Below are 22372 nucleotides of genomic sequence, written 5' to 3' on the forward strand. Positions count from 1 at the left end.
TCAGAAAAGCTGTGCTTTGGAGCTCTGAAAGAGGTTAAGGAATTTGAAAAGAAAGGTTAGAAGACAAAACTGATTTTTTTTTTTCCAGGCCTTAGGATGGAACCCCAGGTCATTCGACCTCCAAGCTACACCCTCTGCCCTATTTTTTATTTTGAAACTCTCACTAAGTTGCAAAGTGCCTCACTAAGTAGCTGAGCTGAGGCTGTCAACTGTGATCCTCGGGTCTCAGCTTCCCGAAAATTGGGATTATAAGTATGTGCCACCACGTCCAGCCTCAAAACTGAAAATTTTCCCGGGCATGGTGGCACACACTTGTAATCCCCGCATTCGGGAGGCTGAGATCGGAGGATCGCAATTCGCATACAGCTACTTAGTGAGGCCCTCTACAACTCAGTGAGACCGGTTTCAAAATAAAGAATAAAAAATAGGGCAGGGGCTATAGCTCGGAGGTAGAATGCCCCTGGGTTCCATCCCCAGACCCACCCAAAAAAAAAAAAAAAAAAAAACTGAAAATTTTATCTTCAAAACCAGAGCGAGCCAGGCGTGGTGGCACGCACTTGTAATCCCCCCCATTTGGGAGGCAGAGACAGGAGGATCGCGCTGGTTTGAAGCCCCTCGCTAGCTTAAGAGACCCTGTTTCCAAATAAAAAATATAAAGTAGGTCTGGGAGTGTAACCCGAAGGTAGAAGGGTTCCATCCCCAATACCACCAAAAAAAAAAAAAAAAGGAGTGGATATCTTGAAGGTAAAAAAGTGGCTGAAAGAGTCCTCCTCACTCCCCTTCCTTTTCTTCTCCTCACCAGCCTATCCAATCCTATCTACCACGTTGCAATTATACTAGGATAAACCCTACCTCAGCCGAACATTACAGATGGATGAAGAAAATATACACCTTGGCTATTAAGTTAGCAACAGGGAGAAGGTGGATAGTTGAGTAGCAGCCTGAGAGATAAGAGAAATCAGTGGCACAGGGAAACACAAGGAGTTCTATGACCACTGGGCTCTCCCCTACTGTGACATTTGTGCAGTATAGGGCTGTGGTACATAAATCAAAGACTGCTACCAAGTTTCTTCCTATGTTTCAAATTATGCTAGGTAATGGCTTCTCATACTTGCACAAAGATACCATAAACTGTAATTGTATTGTTTGGGGTTTTTTTTGTTTTTTTTTGTTGTTGTTGTTTTTCTTGTTTTTTTTTTTTTTTTTTTTTTTTTTTTTTTTTTGGTGGTACTGGGGTTCCTGGAAGCCCTTCTTCCTCAGGGCTACACTCCCAGACCTATTTTTACATTTTCATTTTGGAAACAGGGTCTCCTAAGCCAGCGCACGGCTGGCTTCGAACCTGCGAACCTGCGCGATCCTCCTGTCTCCGCCTCCCAAGCGCGGGGGATTACAAGCGTGCGCCACCACGCCCGGCATTGTTTGTTTTTTTAATGGTGCTGGGGCTTGAACCCAGGGGCATTCTACCTCCAAGCTACATCCCCAACCCGATTTTTTATTTTTTTATTTTGAAATAGGGTCTCACTAAGTTATGGAAGGCCTCACTAGCTGAGGCTGGCCATGAATCCAGATCCTCCCATACTCAGCCTCCCAAGTACTGGGATTACAAACATGTGCCACCACACAGGGCAAAACTTGAATTTTAATATCTAATGAATCTTATCTAATTCCATGTGGGGGGAGGGGCACACACACACACACACACACACACACACACACACACTGAGATAGAAGACTGAACCCAGAGCATTCTGCCACTGAGCCACACCTCCAGCTATCGTCCCCTAAGACTCTGACCCGCAGGGGCTTAGAGAATGACACAGACACCTCTTCAGCTGAAATATGAATTCTTCTTTAATGGATCCTTAATATGTCTCTTCTAATATGTCTCTTAATATGTCTGACAATGCGTACAACAAGCACAATTTATATCAGCATCATAATCCCTCCTTCTATTCCCTACCAACCCCAAGCTTCCACAGCTAGGGCATGCACACTTCTGACTTTCTAATAGGCAGGCTGGTGGTAGGCGTCACTGATCATTCTGCAGGCACATAGCATGGCACACTGCGCATGCTCAAGGAGATGTCCATCTTGTGAGTCTCATGACTTGGCTGCAAGCCTAGGCGCCATCTTGAATCCACGCTGGCAACAAGCCTGGGTGCCATCTCGGTCCAGTCGAGTGTGCCCCGACATCCAGCCTTTTTTATTTTAATGGTCTCGTTAAGTTACCATGTGCTGGCTTCCAATCTGTGAGTCTCCTGTCTCAGCCTCCCAAGTACTAGGATTCTAGGAGTATGCCACCATGCCCAACTTCTCTTTGTCATCTCAAATGTTTTACATTAAATTTTATTGACTAGCCAGGTGTGATGATGCATGCTTGTAATCCCAGAATTCGTGAGGCTGAGACAGGAGGATTGTGGTTGAGGACAGCAGCTACTTAATGAGGCCCTCAGCAACCCAATGAGACCCTGTTTCAAAAAATAAAGACTAATCCGGGCGTGGTGGTGCACGCTGGTAATCCCCACACTTAGGAGGCTGAGACACACAGGTTCGAAGCCAACCTCAGCTACTGAGTGAGGCTCTCAGCAACTTAGTGAGACCCTATTTCCAAATAATGTATAAAATAGGTCTGGGAGTATAGCCCAGAGGTACTGGGTTCCACCCCCAGTACCACAAAGATAGATAGACAGATAGATAGATAGACAGACAGACAGACAGACAGACAGACTAAAAAAATAGGGGTGGGGATGTAGCTCAGAGGTAAAATGCCCATGGGTTCCATCTCCAACACCACAAAAAAAAAAAAAATTTTTTTTTGTTGACTAAAAAGTTTTTACTAAAAACTAGGCCATTTTTAATCAATAATTTAAAACTATTGTAAAGCATAAAATTACAAGGTTAAGATTTGTAACACATATAAGGGGTACTTCAATATCTCACATTTTGTATGTGTGTGTGGTACTAGGGTTTGAACACAGGAGCATTCTACCTCCAAGCTACACCCCAGCCCTATTTTTTTATTCCTTATTTTGAAATGGGGTCTCATTATGCTGCAGAGTGCATTACTAAGTAGCTGGGGCTGGCCATGAACAAGCGATCCTCCTGTATCTGCCTCTGAAGTACTGGGATTATAAGCATGTGCCACCTCACCCAGCTTACAAGACTTAATCCTAAAGAAAAAAAAATTCTTCTACAACCAATTATTTCTCATTTCTGTAATCATTTACCAAACATCTACTTTGAAGTTTGAGACATAAGTGCATCTACAATCAAATGTGGTAGAGATTTCTTTCCTACAACTCTGGAAATTCCAACCAGGCTCAATGACTTTTCTATCTTCCAATGAATTCTGAGCACATGGGTAATTTTTCCTATAAAATGTTTAAAAAGAAAAAATTACTTACAAAATATTTTCTGAGCCAGGAGTAGTGGCACACACTTGTAATTGCAGTATTTGGGAGACTGAGACAAGAGAATTGCAGGTTCGCAGCCAGTCCTCAGCTACTTAGTGAGGCTTTATGCAACTTGGTGAGACCCTATTTCAAAATAAAGAATAAAAAAATAGAACTGAGTTGCTGGGCGGGTGGCGCACACTTTTAATCCCAGTACTTGGGAGACTGAGACAGGAGGAACGCAGGTTCACAGCCAGCCTCAGCTACCTAATGAGGCCCTCTGTAACTTAGTGAGACCTTGGTTCAAAGTAAAAAGAATAAAATAGGGCTGGGGGTGTAGGTAGAATGCCCCTGAGTTGAATCCCCAGTACCACCAAAAAAAAAAAAAAAAAGTGCTGAGGTACAGCTCTGAGGTAGAATGTCCCTGGGTTCAATCTCCAGCACCTTAAAAAACAAATACTCATTTCTTTTTCTGGAAATCTAGTAGCATGTACATCTTTCATATACATCACACACATCTGCATTTACACACCTATACAGATACACATTCACATAAATATGTAGGCGGTGTGGATAAACAGAAAGGGGTTAAGACTAAAAAGCAATCTCCTCTAGAAAAATGTGATGCCAGATGCCTCTGAACCAAAGCATTCATAAAATAACATTGAGCATATTTCTGAAGAGAGAAATCCCCAGACTAGACAATTCTGAAAATATTACACAGAAAAAAGAATCTACACAAGACATACAAGACATATTTAAAGTTAATTTACTTACGGAAAAAATCCTTTTTCACCAAGTTTTTTGCACAGAGTACTGTAGAGGAAACAAAAAATACATGGGATAATTAAAACAAAATGGTAAGACTGCACTATTTTTAAACACTGACAATAACGGTTAACAGTTAAACTCTACAGCTCAGTATGAAATATGATCAATAATTTTTATTAAGACTAGCAAACAAAAAAACAGCTGAAAATCAATGGCTGCAACACTGGCAATGATCACCAGCAACAGCTGGGGACAAAAAAGTATTTCACTGACATTCTAATCAGGATCTGAATCCTATCTTCCATCAAGAGCTATTTTCACAGAAAACCAGTGGCAAGGGGAAAATAGTTCAGAGAAGAAATGTAAATTCAGGCTGTCATAAAGATTTTAAGGATGGGGCAATTTTATATTGAAGAAGATAGTAAATAAGCTAAAGTTTTCCTGATAGGAGATTTTTGAAAAATATCATTGTTTCTATTTAATGCCACAGAAACTTTGCGAGAGAACATTACTTTTCCCTAAATCATCAGCTCAATGAGTCTACGATATCTTTTAAATTACAAGTCTCCTAATTAGTCCCCTGCCTCAAACCTCAACACCCTCCATTTCTACATACTTGACTCAAAGTGATTTTTCTAAAAATATCCTCCCATCATCCATTTTCTCTCCTCCCATACTAAAAGATCTTCTGACCCAAATTTATATTGGCTTCAATGCCCTGGCTCCTGCTTACCTCTTTTTTTTTTTTTTTTTTTTTTTTTTGGTGGTACTGGGGGATGTAACCCAAGGGCTTTCTACCTCCAGACTACACCCTATCCCTGTTTTATACTTTATTTGAAAACAGGGTCTCACAAAGTTGCTGAGAGGCTCACTAAGTAGCTGAGGCTGGCTTTGAACCTGTGTAATCCTGTCTCAGTCTCCCAAGGGCTGGGATTACAAGCATGTATCAGCACACCCGGCTACTTTTTTTTTTTTTTTTTTTTTTTTTTTTTTGGTGGTACTGAGGTTCCTGGAAGCCCTTCTACCTCCAGGTTACACTCCCAGACCTATTTTTTACATTTTTATTTGGAAACAGGGTCTCCTAAGCCAGCACACGCGGCTGGCTTCGAACCTGCGATCCTCCTGTCTCTGCCTCCCAAGCGCGGGGATTACAAGCGTGCGTCACCACGCCCGGAGGCTACTTCATTTTTTTTAATCACCAATATTTTCCTCCAAGCCCCTAAGTCTAAGATCAGCCAAACTAAATGCTCAATTTTTCAAAGGTACTCTATTTCTCACATGACCACAGCCTTTCCCTGCCGTTCTCTCTGCCTGAAACATGTTGCCAGGCTTCCTCACCTAATCATCTTTTAGGTCTCAAACGGAAAGGAAACCATTTAGAATATGCCTCTCTTTATCATCCCTCACCTGTATTCTCACAGAAGCCCATTCTTACAACAAGCATTTATTACATTTAATCATAATTAAGTTTAGAATGTCGCTTATAAATTTGGAGGTAGCAAACTCCACATAGCACAAATCATGTATCCCCAGCACCAAGCACACATTGTACTTGGCATCGGATGAGCATTCAGTATTTGTTTAACAAACGAAAGACTCCAAAATAACCTAAAAATCACTTAAAAGGGGCTTTTAAAAGTATATAATTATCAATCCTCATGTAATCATAATTTTTGACTTAGAAAATTTTATATTTATCATTTCTCTTTATTTAGAACATATTTATAGGACTATGTTTAGTAAATTTTCTTTTAAAGATCACGAATAAGATGTTGCCAGGGACAACTGAAAACAAAAGAGAGTTGAACTTGAGAGGGAGGGAGGGGGAGGGAGAGAGGCAAGAAGAAAAGGGAAGGACAGAAGGAAAAGAAATTCAATTTCAGTAATCAGGGTCCTAGAATGAACAAGATTAGTTTAGTTAAAACAAATATCAGAATTAGTCAGATTGCTGTCCTTAATAATAAATCTCATTAGAGACCAAGCATGGTGGTGCACGCTTGTAATCCCAACATTCAGGAGGTTGAGACAGGAAGGTCAAGGTTCGTGGACAGCCTCAGCTACTACTTAGTGAGGCCCTCTGCAACTCAGTGAGACCCTGTTTCAAAATAAAGAATAAAAACTAGGGCTGGGGGTGTAGCTCGGAGGTAGAATGCCCCTGGGTTCCATCTTCAGTACCGCAAAAATAAATAAATAAATCTCATTGGCTCCAGACAATTTTTGCATAATTTTATACCCATGAAGCAAAAACTCTTATTTGCAGTTTTTCTGAGGTTTTGGTGGTACAGGGGATTGAGCCCAGGGGCATTCTATCTTCTAGCTATACTATACCCCAGTCCTAGTTTTTAAATTATTTTGAAACAAGGTCACACTAAGTTGATGAGAGTCTCAAGATTTCAAACCTGCAATCCTTCTGTCTCTGCCTCCCAAACACTGGGATTACAAGTGAGCGCCACCACGCCCTGCTTATTTATAGTCTTTAATTTTTTATTTTTTATTTTTTATTTTTTTGCAAAACTGGGATGGAACCCAGGGCATTCTACCTTCAAACTACACCTCTAGTCCCATTTTTTATTCTTTATTTTGAAACAGGGTCTCACTGAGTTCAGAGGCTGGCCACAAGCTGTGTTCCTCCGGTCTCAACCTCCCAAATGCTGGGATTACAAACCTGAACCACCACGCCTGGCTTTTATTTGTAGTTTTTAAAAGGAAGATTATCAAATATGACCTGAAAACTGGTAGATATATTACTTGTAGAGATAAAATAGATTATTTTCACACCTTGGAGGCTTTACTACATTATTCTTGTTTCTTGGGAATTTATCTTGGGACTAGAACTATAGCCCTCTGGCTCTTTCAGTCCTCAGAACCAATTATAGGAGCTTGGTAAATTCTCAAAGAATTCATGAATTTTAATAAGACAAACTCCTTATTATGTCACTGAAACAAATTCTCAGCTAAGAAAATGTACATCAGAGCCGGGTGTGGAAAAAAAGTATACATCAGAACCTTCTAAAGAAAAAAAATAATATACGTGCTAATATGATATAATCTTATATTAAAGGAAAATAAATATATTTTGTTGTAGAAACTACAAAAAGTAGAACTAAGACTAGTAATCATGGGGCTATGAAGCAGCAACAGTCTGGAAGAAGTTTCCTTTTTGTTTTCTAAAATTTTATTTTTTCCCAGTACTTAACTGAACAACCCAGGGTGCTCTACTACTGAGCTACATTACTGAGCTACATTACCAACCCTTTTTATTTTAAGACAGGGTGTCACTACTAAGTTGCCCAGGCTGGCCTCAAACTTGTAATCCTTCTGCCTTAGCCTCCCAAGTAGCTGGAATTACAGGTATGCACCACCACACTCTGCTCTACAATGTCTCTTAAAGGAGAAAGATTTTTTTTAAAAAATTAATAAATGCTTCCAAATTACATGAAGGGAGCTGGGCGTAGTGGCGCACGCTTGCAATCTCAGCACTTGGGAGGCCGAGGAAGGAGGATCGCCAGGTTCAAAGCCATCCTCAGCTACTTAGTGAGGCTCTTAGCAACTTAGTGAGATCCTATTTCCAAATAAATTATAAAATAGGTCTGGGAGTATAACCCAGAGGTACCACAAAATAAATATATATATATATATATATATATATATATATATATATATATATATATATATATTACATGAAGGGAATAAGAAATAAGTGAACTTTTTTTTTGGTAGTAGGTAGTACTGGAGACAGAACTCAGGAGCATTCTACCTCTGAGATACACCCCAGCCCTTTTATTTATTCTTTTTTTGCAATACTTGGGATGGAACCCAGGAGCATTCTACCTCTGAGCTACACCCCCAGCCTTATTTTTTATTCTTTATTTTGAAACAGTGTCTCACTGAGTTGCAAAGAACCTTACTAAGTAGTATCTGAGACTGGCTACAAACTGTGATCCCCCTGTCTCAGACTCCCAAATGCTGGGATTACAAACCTGTGCCACCATTCCTGGCTTATTCTTTATTTTGAAACAGGGTCTCACTGAGTTGCAAAGGGCCTAAGTAGCTGAGGCTGTCCATGAACCACAATCCTCCTGTCTCAGCCTCCCAAATACTGAGCGATTACATGTGTGCATTTCCACACTGGCTAAGAGAATTCTTATAAATTATGTAGAGCCAGAATAAAAGCTAAGGTGTATAGACTTTTTTCTACACAACTGTCAGCATCTCATTATCTTATTATTTCATGAGCTTACTATTGGAGTATATACACAAAAAGGCACAGAAATTTTAAATGTAAAACAATAAATTTTTACCAATTTTTTATTAAAACGTTACACAGACACCAGATTTAGCGGTCATATGTCAGTTTTGATTAATGCTAACTACAAATGTAGCATTAAACTACCACAGTATCACTGGTATAGAATCCATTAGGGGAAATGTTTCGAACAATTTATAGATTCACAGTAGATTAAGTTTACCCTATACTACACTTTGATCATGTTACTACCCTTCTTGAGAAACTCCGTCAAAGTAGTTTTCATTCTTAATTCTACACTCCCAAAACCTACCTTATTCTGGCTAGTTCACGTGCTCCCTCTTCAGATAAATGGTTTGAAATGATTGAGATCATCAAAACAAAGGTAAGCTATGCTACTGTACCAGTAACACCTGTGTCTCACGTTTACTGGTGCAACCATCTTGAGATGCTCAGTGAAAATGACACACTTCTTACAACACTCATTTTTTTCATTCAACATTTCCTGAGCACTCACTTTGTGCCAAGTGCTAAGACATGACATTTTGTTCTCAGCTCCTAGCTCAGATATAATTCAAACAGTATGTCATAAATACCTTTTACTGTTGTTTCTCAAAAACCATTTTTAAATTTTGCAAAAATCTCTAGTGTATTTTATTTGAGGCAGTATTAGAGAAAATCATTTGCAGAAGTACAAATGGCAATAAATATTACCACTTACAGATAAACCAGTAATTTCTTTTTCTGGTTGGAGAGGAGTTATCTATATGCAACATACTATGTAGTAACATCAGTGTAAATCCCAGCTGTAGCAACAGAATGCTATGCTGTTCTTACTGAGCTCTATTCATAATGAATGGCTGTCTATGCTTAATGTGAATAAAGCTCTCAACTGCACAGCCATCCTTGCCAAAAATTTCCCTTCCTCCTCCAGATTGGAGTTGCATTCCAATTACACTGCTGATTGGAATGAGACTGCATGAGAGAAAAAGGGAAAAAACTCAGACATGCCTTTTTCCTTTGCCTCCCACACAAAAAAGAGGGTATAAAACTGTTTCTGCAACTCAAAAGTTGTAGAGTATTTTTGAGCAGAGTAAACTTCTCTGCATGTTCTTTGAATTTACATTATCATTGTAAAAATAAAAGTAAAATATAGAATAATGAAATTTCAGCAAGATGGCCCGGTGCTTTAAAAATGTCTCCCTTGGAATATTTTACTCAGCCATAAAGAAGAACAAATTAAGTCATTTTATAGTAATGCCTCTTTTTTTTTTTTTTTCTTTCAATACTGGGGATGGAACCCAGGGGCATTCTACCTCTGGTCTACACCCTAGTCCTATTTTTTAGTCTTTTTATTTTTTTAGAAACAGTATCACTGAGTTGTGAAGGGTCTTGCCAAGCAGCTGAGGCTGTCTGTGAACCACGATCCTCCAGTCTCCACCTCCCAAATACTAGGATTACAAGTGTGCACCTCCACGCCTGGCTAGTAATGCTTCTTTCAATTAGCATAAAAATCTCGTGTAATTTACATGTTTAAAAAAAAGTTGCACTGGGTGTAGGTGGCAATGCTTGTAATCCAGCATTCGAGAGGCTGACCTGATGATCACAGTTCACTGACAGCCTCAGCTACTTAGTGAGACCCTGTTTCAAAATAAAGAATAGCTGGGCGTGGTGGCGCATGCTTGTAATCCCCGCACTTGGGAGGCAGAGACAGGAGGATCGCGCAGGTTCGAAGCCAGCCGCGTGCGCTGGCTTAAGAGACCCTGTTTCCAAATTTAAAAAGTATAAAAATAGGTCTGGGAGTGTAGCCCAGAAGTAGAAGGAAAGGTTTCCAGGAACCCCAGTACCACCAAAAAATAAAAAATAAAAATAAGGAATAAAAAATAGGGGCAATAGCTTGGAGTCGAATGCCCCTGGGGTACATATATCTTCAGACCTGCAAAAAATAAATAAATAAATAAAATTTTTTAAATAATAAAATATTTTTAAAAAGTTGCCGAGCATGATAGTGCACACTTGTAATCCCAGCATTCAGGAGGCAGAGACCAGAGGATCACAGGTTCAAATCCAGCCTCAGCAATTTAGCGAGGCCAGCCAAATTGGTGAAACCTTGTTTGAAAATAAAAAATAAAATACAGTTGGGGGTATATCTCGGAGGTAAAATGTCCCTGGGTTCAATCCCCAGTGCTGCTGCTGCTACTACTACTACTAATACTAATAATAATAATAACTATAATAATAATAATGTTTAGTAGTTCAGCTAGAGCTGGGTGTGGTGGCGCATGCTTATAATCCCTTAACTTGGGAAGCTGAAAGAGGAAGATCACGAGTTCATGGCCAGCCTCAGCTACTTAGTGAGGCCCTCTGCAACTTAATGAGACCCTGTTTCAAAATCAAGAATAATCGCCAGGCATATAGGCACACCCTTGTAAACCCAGCATTCAGGAGGCTGAGACCAGAGGATCACGGTTCACGGACAGCCTCAGCTACTTAGTGAGGCCCTTTGCAACTCAGTGAGACCCGGTTTCAAAATAAAAAATAAAAAATAGGGCAGGGGGTATGGCTCAGAGGTCGAATGCCCCTGGGTTCCATCTCTAGACCTGCAAAAAAAATAAAAATAAAAATAATAATAATAACAACAACAACAACAACAAAATCAAGAATAAAAAATAGGCTGGGAAACCAGGCTTGGTGGCACACACTTATATTCCCAGCATTTGGCAGGCTGAGACAGGAGAATTACAGTTCTAGAACAACCTCAGCTACTACTTAGTGAGGCTAGTGAGGCCCTCTGCAACTCAGTGAGACCCTGTTTCAAAATAAAGAATAAGGCTGAGACTCTGGAGGATCGTGGTTCATGGACAGCCTCAGCTACTTAGTGAGGCCCCGTTTCAAAATGAAGAATAAAAAATAGGGCAGGAGGTGTAGCTCAGAGATAGAATGCACTTAGGTTCCATCTCCAGACAAGCAAAAAAAATAAAAAATAAAAATAAAAATAGGGCTGGGGGTGTAGCTTGAAGGAAAAAAAAGAATAAAAAATAGGGCTGGGGTGTAGCTTGAAGGTAGAATGCCCCTGTGTTCCATCTCCAGTACTGGGAAAAAAAAAAAAAAAAAGGACTGGGAGTGTAGCTCAAAGGTAGAATGCCTCTGGGTTCAATCAACAATAAAAAAAAAAAGTTCAGCTAAAGCCAACCAGCAGATTCAGCATGAGATAAAGAGAATGTAGTACAGATACCTGGGCACATTATGGAAGTTATTATTTTGAATAATTATCTAAAAGTATTTCAGCTATACATCTTAAACCATAATTTCTGTGAATTATTATCTCTAACTTGAGAATGAAAATACATAAATGTACTGTTCTCATATTTTTTTAGTGTGTGTGTGTGTGTGTGTGTGTGTGTGTGTGTGTGTCCCGCAGGTCTGGGGATGGAACCCTGGGACATTCGACCTCCAAGCTACATCCCCTGCCCTATTTTTTATTCTTGATTTTGAAACAGGGTCTCACTAAATTGTGGAGGGCCTAAGCAGCTGAGGCTGTCCGCCAACTGCAATCCTCCAGTCTCAGCCTCCCAAATGCTGGGATTACAAGCATGCGCCACTACACCCAGCCCTGTCCTCCATTTATAAATTCACTATGGCTTAAAAACTTCCTATGCTGTTTGCAGACAAAACATTATCCTGACCATTGCTACTGCTACTGGAGACTCAGCCATTGCCTCCCCTACTGGATATCTTCAAACTAACCTACTCATAACTGAAGGTTATCCAAGAGGTTACAGTATACCTAAATTAAGCTACATGGTATTTTGCTTTCTTCATCTGAACACCAAAAGAAGGAAATCTTATTGTAAGAGTCAAGCATATTAGTACTTGCAATGAAGCTTAAACACTATACTGTACATGGGGAAAGATCTACCTCTCTGGCCATTCACTGTGGTACTAGGGGTTGAACCCAGAGACATTTTACCTCTGAACTATACCCCCAGCCCTATATTTTATTCTTTATTTTGAAACAGGGTCTCACCAAGTTGAGGAGGGCCTCACTAAGCAGCTGAGGCTAGCTGGAAACCTGTGATACTCCTGTCTCAACCTCCCAAGTGCTGGGATTACAAGCATGAGCCACCACACCCAACTTCCTTTCTCTTCTTTTTTCTAGACAGTATAGTATAGTATAGTCTTAAGCTATAAGCACTACACAAGAGTTAAACACTTGGAATGATAATGCCTGCGTTTGAACCTAGTAATATCCTCATTAACTTGTGACCCTTCAGATACCTCACCTGAAAATGAAGATGAGGATACTAAAAATGTTATTTTAAAGATTAAACAAAGTGAAACAGAAAAAATCTCAGAACAGTAACTGGTAGACAGCAGGTGCACAATAATTATTAGCTATTGTTATTATTCCAACTCTAAAATTTCTAATGAAATTCATTCACCAGCTAGTAAACACCTGAACAGCAAGAAAGGAACCTTTTCATCATCTGACACGGAGTTTGTCTTAGCTCAGGCTGCCAAAATAAATACCACAGTCTGGTTTTTTTTTTTTTTTTTTTTTTTTTTTGGTGGTACTGGGGTTCCTGGAAGCCTTTCTACCTCCGGGCTACACTCCCAGACCTATTTTTACATTTTTTTATTTGGAAACAGGGTCTCCTAAGCCAGCGCACGCGGCTGGCTTCGAATCTGCACGATCCTCCTGTCTCTGCCTCCCAAGCGCGGGGATTACAAGCGTGCGCCACCACGCCCGGCGTGAGTGGTTTAAACAATAAACGCAGATTCAATGTCTAGTGAAGGCCTTCTTCCTGGATTGCAGGCTGGTGCCTTCTGGCTGCATCCTTGCATGGTGGGGAAGGAAATCATTTCTCTTCTGTCTATTGTTATACGGGTACTAATCCTATTTATAAGCTAATTACCTCCAAAGGCCTCATTTCCAAATACCATCACACTGGGAATTAAGCAGCAACATATTGAGGCTTATGTATGAATTTGTGTGGGGACACATTCAGTCTACTGAAAAGCTTAAATATCTAATAAGCTTTCAGTAAGAATACCAATCTGTCTGTCTAGCCTCACTCTTCTCCCAATCTTCAAGCCACATTCCAACACATAGCCACTTAGATACTTTACACTCTTCAAATTCTATTAACTCAAAATGGAATTCATCAGTTTTCCTGGTGAACCAGCTCTTCTTCCATTTGACCTCTCCAGTTCTATGAACTATACCACACATTTACAGTCACCCAGAAAACAAATGTCTTTATCGCCCCCTCTCCTTGAGTACCCCATATCTAAAGCTTTTGCCAAATTATACCAGGTATCACATATCCCTCTGCCTACTTCCATTTCCAGTATTCACATTTCAATAATATATCTAGAGAATTTTATAATGTGCTCAAAACTTCCACATGAAGTATCTTACTTGATCCCTACAAGATTGTCAGTTATGTTCTAACATACACAAAAATGGAAACTACAAGCAAGAGTTGCGGCTCACCACAACGTGTCACTTAGTAAATGAGCCAGGTAAATGAGTACATCCTTTGTTCTGCAGATCCCTCAGTATCAATGACTTCCACCTTTTCTCTCATTAGCCTGCAAACTAGACAATCTCATCTTCCTAGATCCCCAAATAGGACCAGGATTTCTCTGTTTTTCTTTTATCCATGATACTCCCCCCAGGTGCTAATTATTCCAGCTACTGACACTCAAAATCTTCACCAAACTTCAACTCTATGTGAAACCTTCTTACAAAATCTGATTTTAAACTTTTCCAAACTCTGATTTTGAACTTCCCCTTCCTATGAACCTACAAAGGCACTAGGCTCTGGTTTGCAGTCCCTTCCTGGTTTGCTTGTATTATTCATGTATGTCTTACTTTTCCCTCTATCTCATGAAGCTATACATTCCCTGAAGAAGGTAGTGATTTATTTGTATGTCTCCTACAATTTATCACATAATATGTACTCAAATATTTATCAAATCAAGGAATAGTCATTGATAAGGCATAAGAATGAGCAAACTAAAAGGTAAATAATAAATAAAATTTATTCCTATCTTAATATATCTCTATGTTCAATAAGGATAACTTCCTCAACTATTTTCCTCAGTGGGATCCATTGTATATAGGTTTATTGTTGCACGATGTTCTCTAATTATATTAGCCTTGTTTCTATAACAACATAAACAAGGATAAGCTTCCAGGTCATTCTTCCAGACTCCAAAAACTGTAGTCCTAGCCAGGCGTGGTGGCGCACGCTTGTAATCCCCGTGCTTGGGAGGCAGAGACAGGAGGATCGCGCAGGTTCGAAGCCAGCCGTACTGGCTTAAGAGACCCTGTTTCCAAAAATAAAAAACAGGTCTGGAAGTGTAGCCCGGAGGTAGAAGGGCTTCCAGGAACCCCAGTACCACACACACACACACACACACACACACACACACACACTGTAGTCCTTATAATACTTGATAATCTACTAAGTGTCAAAGATACTTAATTTCCCAAATGACTCTGTTTATTACACAGGCCACATAGAGCAAACAGAAAGACAACTTTGTGTATAAAAAGCACCATAATAGCCGGGCGTGGTGGCGCAAGCTTGTAATTCCCCGCGCTTGGGAGGCTGAAACAGGAGGATCGCACGGGTTCGAAGCCAGCCTCAGCTACTTAGTGAGGCTCTTGGCAACTTAGTGAGACCCTGTTTCCAAATAAAATATTAAAGAGGTCTGGGAGTATAGCCCGGAGGTAGAAAGCCTCTGGGTTCCACCCCCAGTACCACAAAAAAAAAAAAAAAAAAAAAAAGCACCATAATACGCCAGGCATGGTGGCAATATGTAGTCCCAGCATTTGGGAGGCTGAGACAGGAGGATCGTGGTTCACAGGCTCAGCTACTACTTAGTGAGGCCTTCTGCAACTCAGTGAGATCCTGTTTCAAAATAAAAAATAGGGCTGGGAGTGTAGCTTAGAGGTAGAATGCCCCTGGGTTCCATCCCAATTACAAAAAAAAAAAAAAAGACCATAATAGCCAGGTGTGGTAGAGCACACCTGTAATCTCAGTACTTGGGAGGCTGAGACAGGATTGCAAACTCAAGGCCAGACTCAGTAATTTAGCCAGTTTTAAAGTAAATAAAAAAGGGGTCTGGGTATAGCTCAGAGGTAGAATGCCCATAGATTCAATCCCCAGCATAAAAAGCACCATAATTTATAATAAAATGTATCAATATAACAACATAACTATTTTGAAATAGTTCTTGAGTTAACAAGGGCTTATTAAAATTGAACTCTTCATTTTAGAGAAGTTTGAGATTTACAGAAATACTGCAAAGGTAGTCCAGTGTTCCCATATTCCACAACCCAAACTCATCCTATCACTGACCCTGGTATTAGTGTGCACATTTGTCTCACGAAAGAACCGACTCTAACACATTATTATTAACTAAAGCACATATGCTAATCAGATTTCCTTAGGCCATTTGTATGTTTATTTCTGGTTTTTCTCAAAATTGTCAAGGTGCTGAATACAAGTCTAAGAAATTATCACAGACTAGAGGAGCCTTAGGAGACATGACAGATATACCATGGTGTCCAAGAGGAAGAGATAAAGAACATTAGGTGGCCGGGCTTGCTGGCGCACACCTGTCATCCCCGCGCTCCGGAGGCAGAGACAGGAGGATCGCGCAGATTCAAAGCCAGCCTCGCTGGCTTAAGAGACCCCATTTCCAAATAAAAATATAAAATAGGTCTGGGAGTATAGCCCGGAGGTAGAAGGGTCAAGTACCACCAAAAAAAAAAAAAAAAAAAAAAGAACATTAGGTAAAAATGAAGGAAATCTGTGGAGAGCAGCAAATCCCAGAGACTGCAACCAGGAGGATCACAGGTTTGAGGCCAGTGTGCGGTAATTTAGGGAGACACCATTGTCAAAATTAAAAATCAGCCTGGTGACATAGCTAAAAGGTACAATGCCCCTGTATCCTCTCACAATTTATCTTTTTGCTTATGTTAGGTTAGAGGAGTTGTTTTCTGTTACTTGCAACCAAAATTGCTTCATTAAAAGTAATCTACAGCCGGGCATGGTGCTGCACGCTTGTAATCCCGGCACTTGGGAGGCGAGACAGGAGGTTCGAAGCCAGCCTCGCTGGCTTAAGAGACCGTTTCCAAATAAAAAAATATATATATAAAAAATAGCCTGGAGGTAGAAGGGTTTCCAGGAACCCCAGTACCACCACAAAAAAAAAAAAAAAAATGTAATCCACAAAGTTTACCAGACATTTTTGGGGGGACCGTACTGAAAATGGAACTCAGGGGCATTCTACCTCAGGAGCTACACCCCCAGCCCTATTTTTTATTCTTTATTTTGAAACAGGGTCTCACTGAGTTGCAAAGGGCCTCACTAAGTAGTAACTGAGGCTGTCCTCTAACCATGATCTTCCTGTCTCAGCCTCCCAAATGATTACAAGTGTGCGCCACCACGCCTGGCACCTTAGCCCTATTTTTTCCCCAGGTCTGGGGATAGAACCCAGGGGCATTCGACCTCCAAACTACAGCCCTACCCTATTTTTATTCTTTATTTTTTGAAACAAGGTCTCACTAAGTTACGAAGGGCCTCACTAAGTAGCTGAGGCTGTATGCGAACCACGATCCTCCGGTCTCAGCCTCCCAAATGCTGGGATTACATGTGTGCACCACCACTCCCGGCTCAGCCCTATTTTTTATTAGCCCTATTTTTTTATTCTTTATTCTGAAACAGGATTTGAGTTGCAAAGGGCCTCACTAAGTAGCTAAGACTGTCTCTGAACCGTGATCCTCCTGTCTCAGCCTCACAAATGCTGAGGTCACAAGCATGTGCCACCATGCCCAGCTCTATAAAACCTTTTTTGTGTGTGTGCAGGTCTGGGGATGGAACCCAGGGGCATTCTACCTCCAAGCTACACTCCTAGCCCTATTTTATTCTTTATTTTGAAACAAGATCTCCTTAAGGCATACAGGACCTCACTAAATTGCTGAAGCTGGCCATGAACCTGCAATCCTCCCAAGTACTGGGATTCTGATCATGCGCCCAATGCCTGGCTCCACGAAGGGTTTTATAATTACCACAGCAAATAGAACATGGCAGTAGTGATGCTGCCTATTTCCAAGACTAGAATAAAAAAAAAAAAATGACTTCCTGCCGGCCATTATCACACTTATAATTCCAGCATTCAGGAGGCTGAGACCAGAGGATCACGGTTCGTGGACAGCCTCAGTTACTTAGTGAAGCCCTTTGCAACTCAGTAAGACCCGGTTTCAAAATAAAGAATAAAAAATAGGGCTGGAGGTGGAGATCGGAGGTAGAATGTCCCTGGGTTCTATCCCCAGTACCGTTAAAATAAAATAAAATAAAAAATTACTTCCACCTGGCTTTCCCTGGGTATCCACCTTGGAATTGACCCAGACCAAACAGAGGCCACTTGTAGATATTTTAGCTGAGAGTTCCAGCTAAGATTCTATCTGGTAGCCTGAAAGTTCAATTGCAAGAAATATAAGTAAATCAACCTTCAGATAATATAGACTTCAGCTGATGAACCACCCCAACTGACAAGTGGACTGATACAAGCTGACCCTGTCAAGCCCTGCACAATCAGACTCACAAAATAAATGCTGTCTCAAGCCATTAAGTTCTGGACAGTTCGTCAAACATTAATACATAAGAAGACCACTGTTAAAACAGATTAGTATCCATTCGAAACGGCACTCCTCCTCCTAGGTCACTTTTCAAAGTACACAGTTACAATGCACCCAGGCCTCTCTCCTAGAATCCATATCCAAATGGCTTCTAAACTCTGATAAACCCTGGCCTGGCTACCTGACCTGCCAATGACAACACAGATACGACAAGCTAACATAACCCTAACTCAGATACATCACAGACATGCTACAGACCATCTCCAGCCACTTTGGTGCTGACCAACAATAAATCCTGATCACCAGACAATTAAGAACACTCAAACATTTGGCTTTTCTAATAGGAAACAAAGACAGCTTGAGTCCTTTTGGCTATAAAGGACCTATCCTGTTTCTCCACCTCTGAGTGCCTGTTTAAACTTTATGCTCCAGGTTCTCTACTTGACAGTAAGTTTTCACTTAAAGCACAATCTCTGGTCTCTAATAGCCTTTATACTTTTTTTTAACAGTTCTGGTAGTCTCAAAGAGATCGTATGATCAAGCTGCCCCCATGGAGCCCACAGACCACCAACACTTCAAAACCTACTTTGCCCCTGGGTTTTGGCAAGTTCTGGCACTTCTGATGGTGATTCAACTGATTTTATCTGAGTTTGTTCTATTTCATAAGTTTCTGTTTATTCTGGTTCAGCACGATCTGGTTTCGTATGGTAGACATGGGAAGGACATCTGGTCTCTTTCTTGAGTGACCCCAAGAGAGTGGATATATTCTGTGTGTTTTCTGTTGTTGGCCCACTTATATCTTCTCTATGAGATTCTTCAGAAAATTCACAGTTTGACCCAGTTCAAAGACATCCGGCACTAGACTTTCAGGGTCTATCTCAACTGCTTAGGTACTTTATGTGGACATTTGTACAATGAAGGAAATTTTTGTTGTTGTTGTTGTTGTGGGGTTTCAATTCAAAAACTCAAGTCCTATCACAAAAATAAATAAATAAATAAATAAATAAATACAAACAAACAAACAAACAAACAAAAAAATAGGGCTGAGGGTAGAGCTCAGAGGGAGAATGTCCCTGGGTTAAATCCCCAGTACAAAAAAAAAAAGGTTAGCAAAAATCCCAAAATGGGTGTGGTGGTGCACGCTTGTAATCCAGTACTTGGGAGACTGAGACAGGGGGATCATGCAAGTTCAAAGCCAGCCTCAGCTACTTAATGAGACTCTCAGCAACTTAGTGAGACCCTGTTTCCAAATAAAAAATATAAAATACATCTGGGAATGTAGCCCAGAGGTAGAAAGTCCCTGGGTTCTAGTACCCCAATACCACACACAAAAAAAAAAATTTTTTTTGAGCCAGGCATGGTGGTACACACTTGTAATCCCAGAATTTGGGAGGCTGAGACAAGAGGATCATGCTTCACAGATAGCCTGAGATACTACTTAGTGAGGCTCTTTGTAACTCACTGAGACCTTGTTTCAAAATAAAGAATAAAAAATAATGCAGGGGGTGTATCTCGGAGGTAGAATGTCCCTGGGTTCAATCCCCAGAAATACCAAAATAAATAAATAAATAAATAATCCCAAAACATTTCTTTTGCTTTTCACAATAGGCTTTCAACATCTTCATGGCTTGCATCAAGCAGAAAATCATTTCATTTGAGAAAATATCAGCCAATTAGGAATTTCTAAAAATATACAATCTCGCTCAAAGTAAATAACCATAAAGGAAGTCAGTTACTCTGCCACTGTGCAGAGGGCTTACCTTCCAAAGCAAAAGAAATTGGTTCCTGCCACCACACCCAAACTGGTGCAACTGGTTAGGTGTGAGTAATAAAGCAAGAGAAATGCCTGTTAATTTTATTATCAAGCCAAAAAAATGTATATTTAAAGCCTCTAGAACAACTATGGAGGGCACAAATGGTGGTTCATTCAAAGCTAAAACCAAATTTAGCACTAACAGGTTGTTGAAACCACTCTTTGAAAATTTTAAGAACCACCCAGTCTGCCAATCATTAGATGAACTGAAAATGGTAAAAACAAGTTGCTTTTACAGGCTTCTTGAAAGCCCCAGCTTTCCTCTGTGTGACTGGGGAGAACTTACAAATAGTGCCCAGAAGCCCTACTTTCAGCCAGCACTCAAATAGGTCTTGCACGTCCCTGAAAAATCAACTGTTCACCAAATGAAGCAGTGAGTGAAAGATAAGACAGAAAAGCATTAGTTTTATCACCTGAAGTACCAGCTTGCTCATCAGAATGTCATTACAGTCCTGGGTAAAACTTGAGTAGCATGTAAATCAAAGGTGAAAACAGAAATGTTAGCAGGCTACTCTCTTTTCTAAAATCCCAACCTGAAAAGAAGAAATGCAAGTGTTAAAGGAAATGAGCTGAAGCAGGACTGGAGTTTCTGGGGGTTTTTTTTGTTTGGGGGAGGGAGTTGTCTGCAGTACTGGCAGACACTTGAAGAGCTATACATCCCCAGTTCTAAAGCAGGAGAGAGAGACGGCGGGGGGGGGGGGGGGGGGGGGAGGGAAGGAAGGAGGGAGGAAAGAGGAGGGGAAAGGGAGACAGAGAAGAGAGAGAGGAGAGAGGATGAATGAGAATGTGTGTGTGTTCATTACTGGTGACAGAGCCCCAGAGGCATTCTACCTCCAAGCTGTACTCTCAGCCCAATTTTATTTCTTATGGGGTAAGTAGTGAGCTCATGTGCGCGCGTGCACGCGCGTGTGTGCATGTGCGTGCGTGTGTGTGTGTGTGTGTGCTTTTTACAGGGGATAGTGTGTGTGTGTGTGTGTGTGTGTGTGTGTGTGTGTGTGTGTTTACAGGGGATAGAGCCCAAAAGCATTCCACCTCCAAGCTACACCCCCAGCCTGATTTTATTTATTTGTAAACAAGGTTGCTGAGAGCTTCACTAAGTTGCTGAGATGGCTTCAAACCTGTGATCCTCCTGTCTCAGCCTCCCAAGTACTGGAATCACAGGCATGTGCCACCATGCCTGGCTTAGAGGAGGACTTTAAAATATGAAAGACACACTTGGCTTTTGAAATTCTGAAAAAAAAGAGGAAACTGATTCTTGACAGGACAAATTTCCAGAGTCCAGATAATGGAATTAACTTATCTTGACAGATGAAGTACACATCATGACTAATCTTTTTTGTTGTTGTTTTTTTTTTTTGGGGGGGGGGCGGATTCTGGAGATTGAACCCATAGGCATTCTACCATTCTCCCTTCAAACTACACCCCTAGCCCAATTTTATTTATTTGGAAACAGGATCTCACTAGGTTGATGAGAGTCTCTCTATTTGCTGAGGCTGTCCTCAAACCTGCAATTCCTCTGTCTCAGCCTCCCAAGTACTGGGATTAGAGGTATGTGCCACCACATCATGCCATGACTAACCTTTTTTTTTTGTTTTTACAGCGCTGGGATGGAAACCAGGGGATTCTACCTCCGAGCTACACCCCAGTCCTATGTTTTATTCTTTACCTTGAAATATGGTTTCACAAAGTTGCAAAGAGGCTCACTAAGTAGCTGAGACAGTCCTCGAACCCCAATCATGACTAATCTTGAAAAGACAGCTCATAAGCCGGGCATGGTGGCGCATGCTTGTAATCACCACACTTGGGAGGCTGAGACAGGAGGATCGCAGGTTTGAAGCCAGCCTCAACTGTCTTAAGAGACCCTGTCTCCAAATAAAATATAAAATAGGTCTGGGAATGTAGCCCAGAGGTAGAAGACCCCTGGGGTTCCATTCCCAGTACCACCCAAGGAAAAAAAAAAAAAAAAGGACAGCTCATAAGCCGGGTGTGGTGGCACATGCTTATAATCCCATAGCTTGGGAGGCTGAGAGAGGAGGATCACACAAGTTCAAAGCCAGTCTCAACTACTTAGTGAGGCTCTCAGCAACTTAGTGAGACCCTGTTTCCAAATAAAGTATAAAACAGGTCTGGGAGTATATTCTGGAGGTAGAAAAGCAGAATGCCCCTGGGTTCCACCCCTAGTACCACCAAAAAAAAAAAAAAAAAAAAAAGACAGCTCATACCAGGCATGGTGGCACATGCTTGTAATCCCAGTACTCAGGAGGCTGAGACCAGAGGATCACGGTTCGCGAACAGCCTCACCTACTTAGTGAGGCCCTCTGCAACGCAGTGAGACCTGGTTTCAAAATAGAATAAAAAATAGGGCAGGAGGTGTAGCTCGGAGGTCGAATGCCCCTGGGTTCCACCCCCAGACCTACAAGAAAAGAAAAGAAAAGAAAAGGAAAGAAAAGGAAAGAAAAGAAAAGAGAAAAGAAAAAAGGTGGGGATGGTGG

The 22372-nt window shown here is 40.9% G+C and overlaps 1 protein-coding gene across 2 annotated transcripts in view; it reads right to left on the reverse strand.

Moving 5' to 3' along the window:
- SMURF2 (SMAD specific E3 ubiquitin protein ligase 2) overlaps positions 1-22372 on the reverse strand; it is a gene marked incomplete at both ends in the record, with an annotated part of 115309 nt that overhangs the window by 68696 nt on the left and 24241 nt on the right. For both annotated transcript variants that reach the window (XM_080712843.1, XM_080712842.1), the window contains one exon: positions 4170-4208. In XM_080712843.1, the coding sequence (XP_080568969.1) occupies positions 4170-4208 (39 nt within the window). The remainder of the gene's footprint in view (positions 1-4169; positions 4209-22372) is intronic.

The sequence above is a fragment of the Muscardinus avellanarius genome (genome assembly GCF_963383645.1).
Source record: "Muscardinus avellanarius genome assembly, chromosome: 16".
Lineage (NCBI taxonomy): Eukaryota > Metazoa > Chordata > Mammalia > Rodentia > Gliridae > Muscardinus > Muscardinus avellanarius.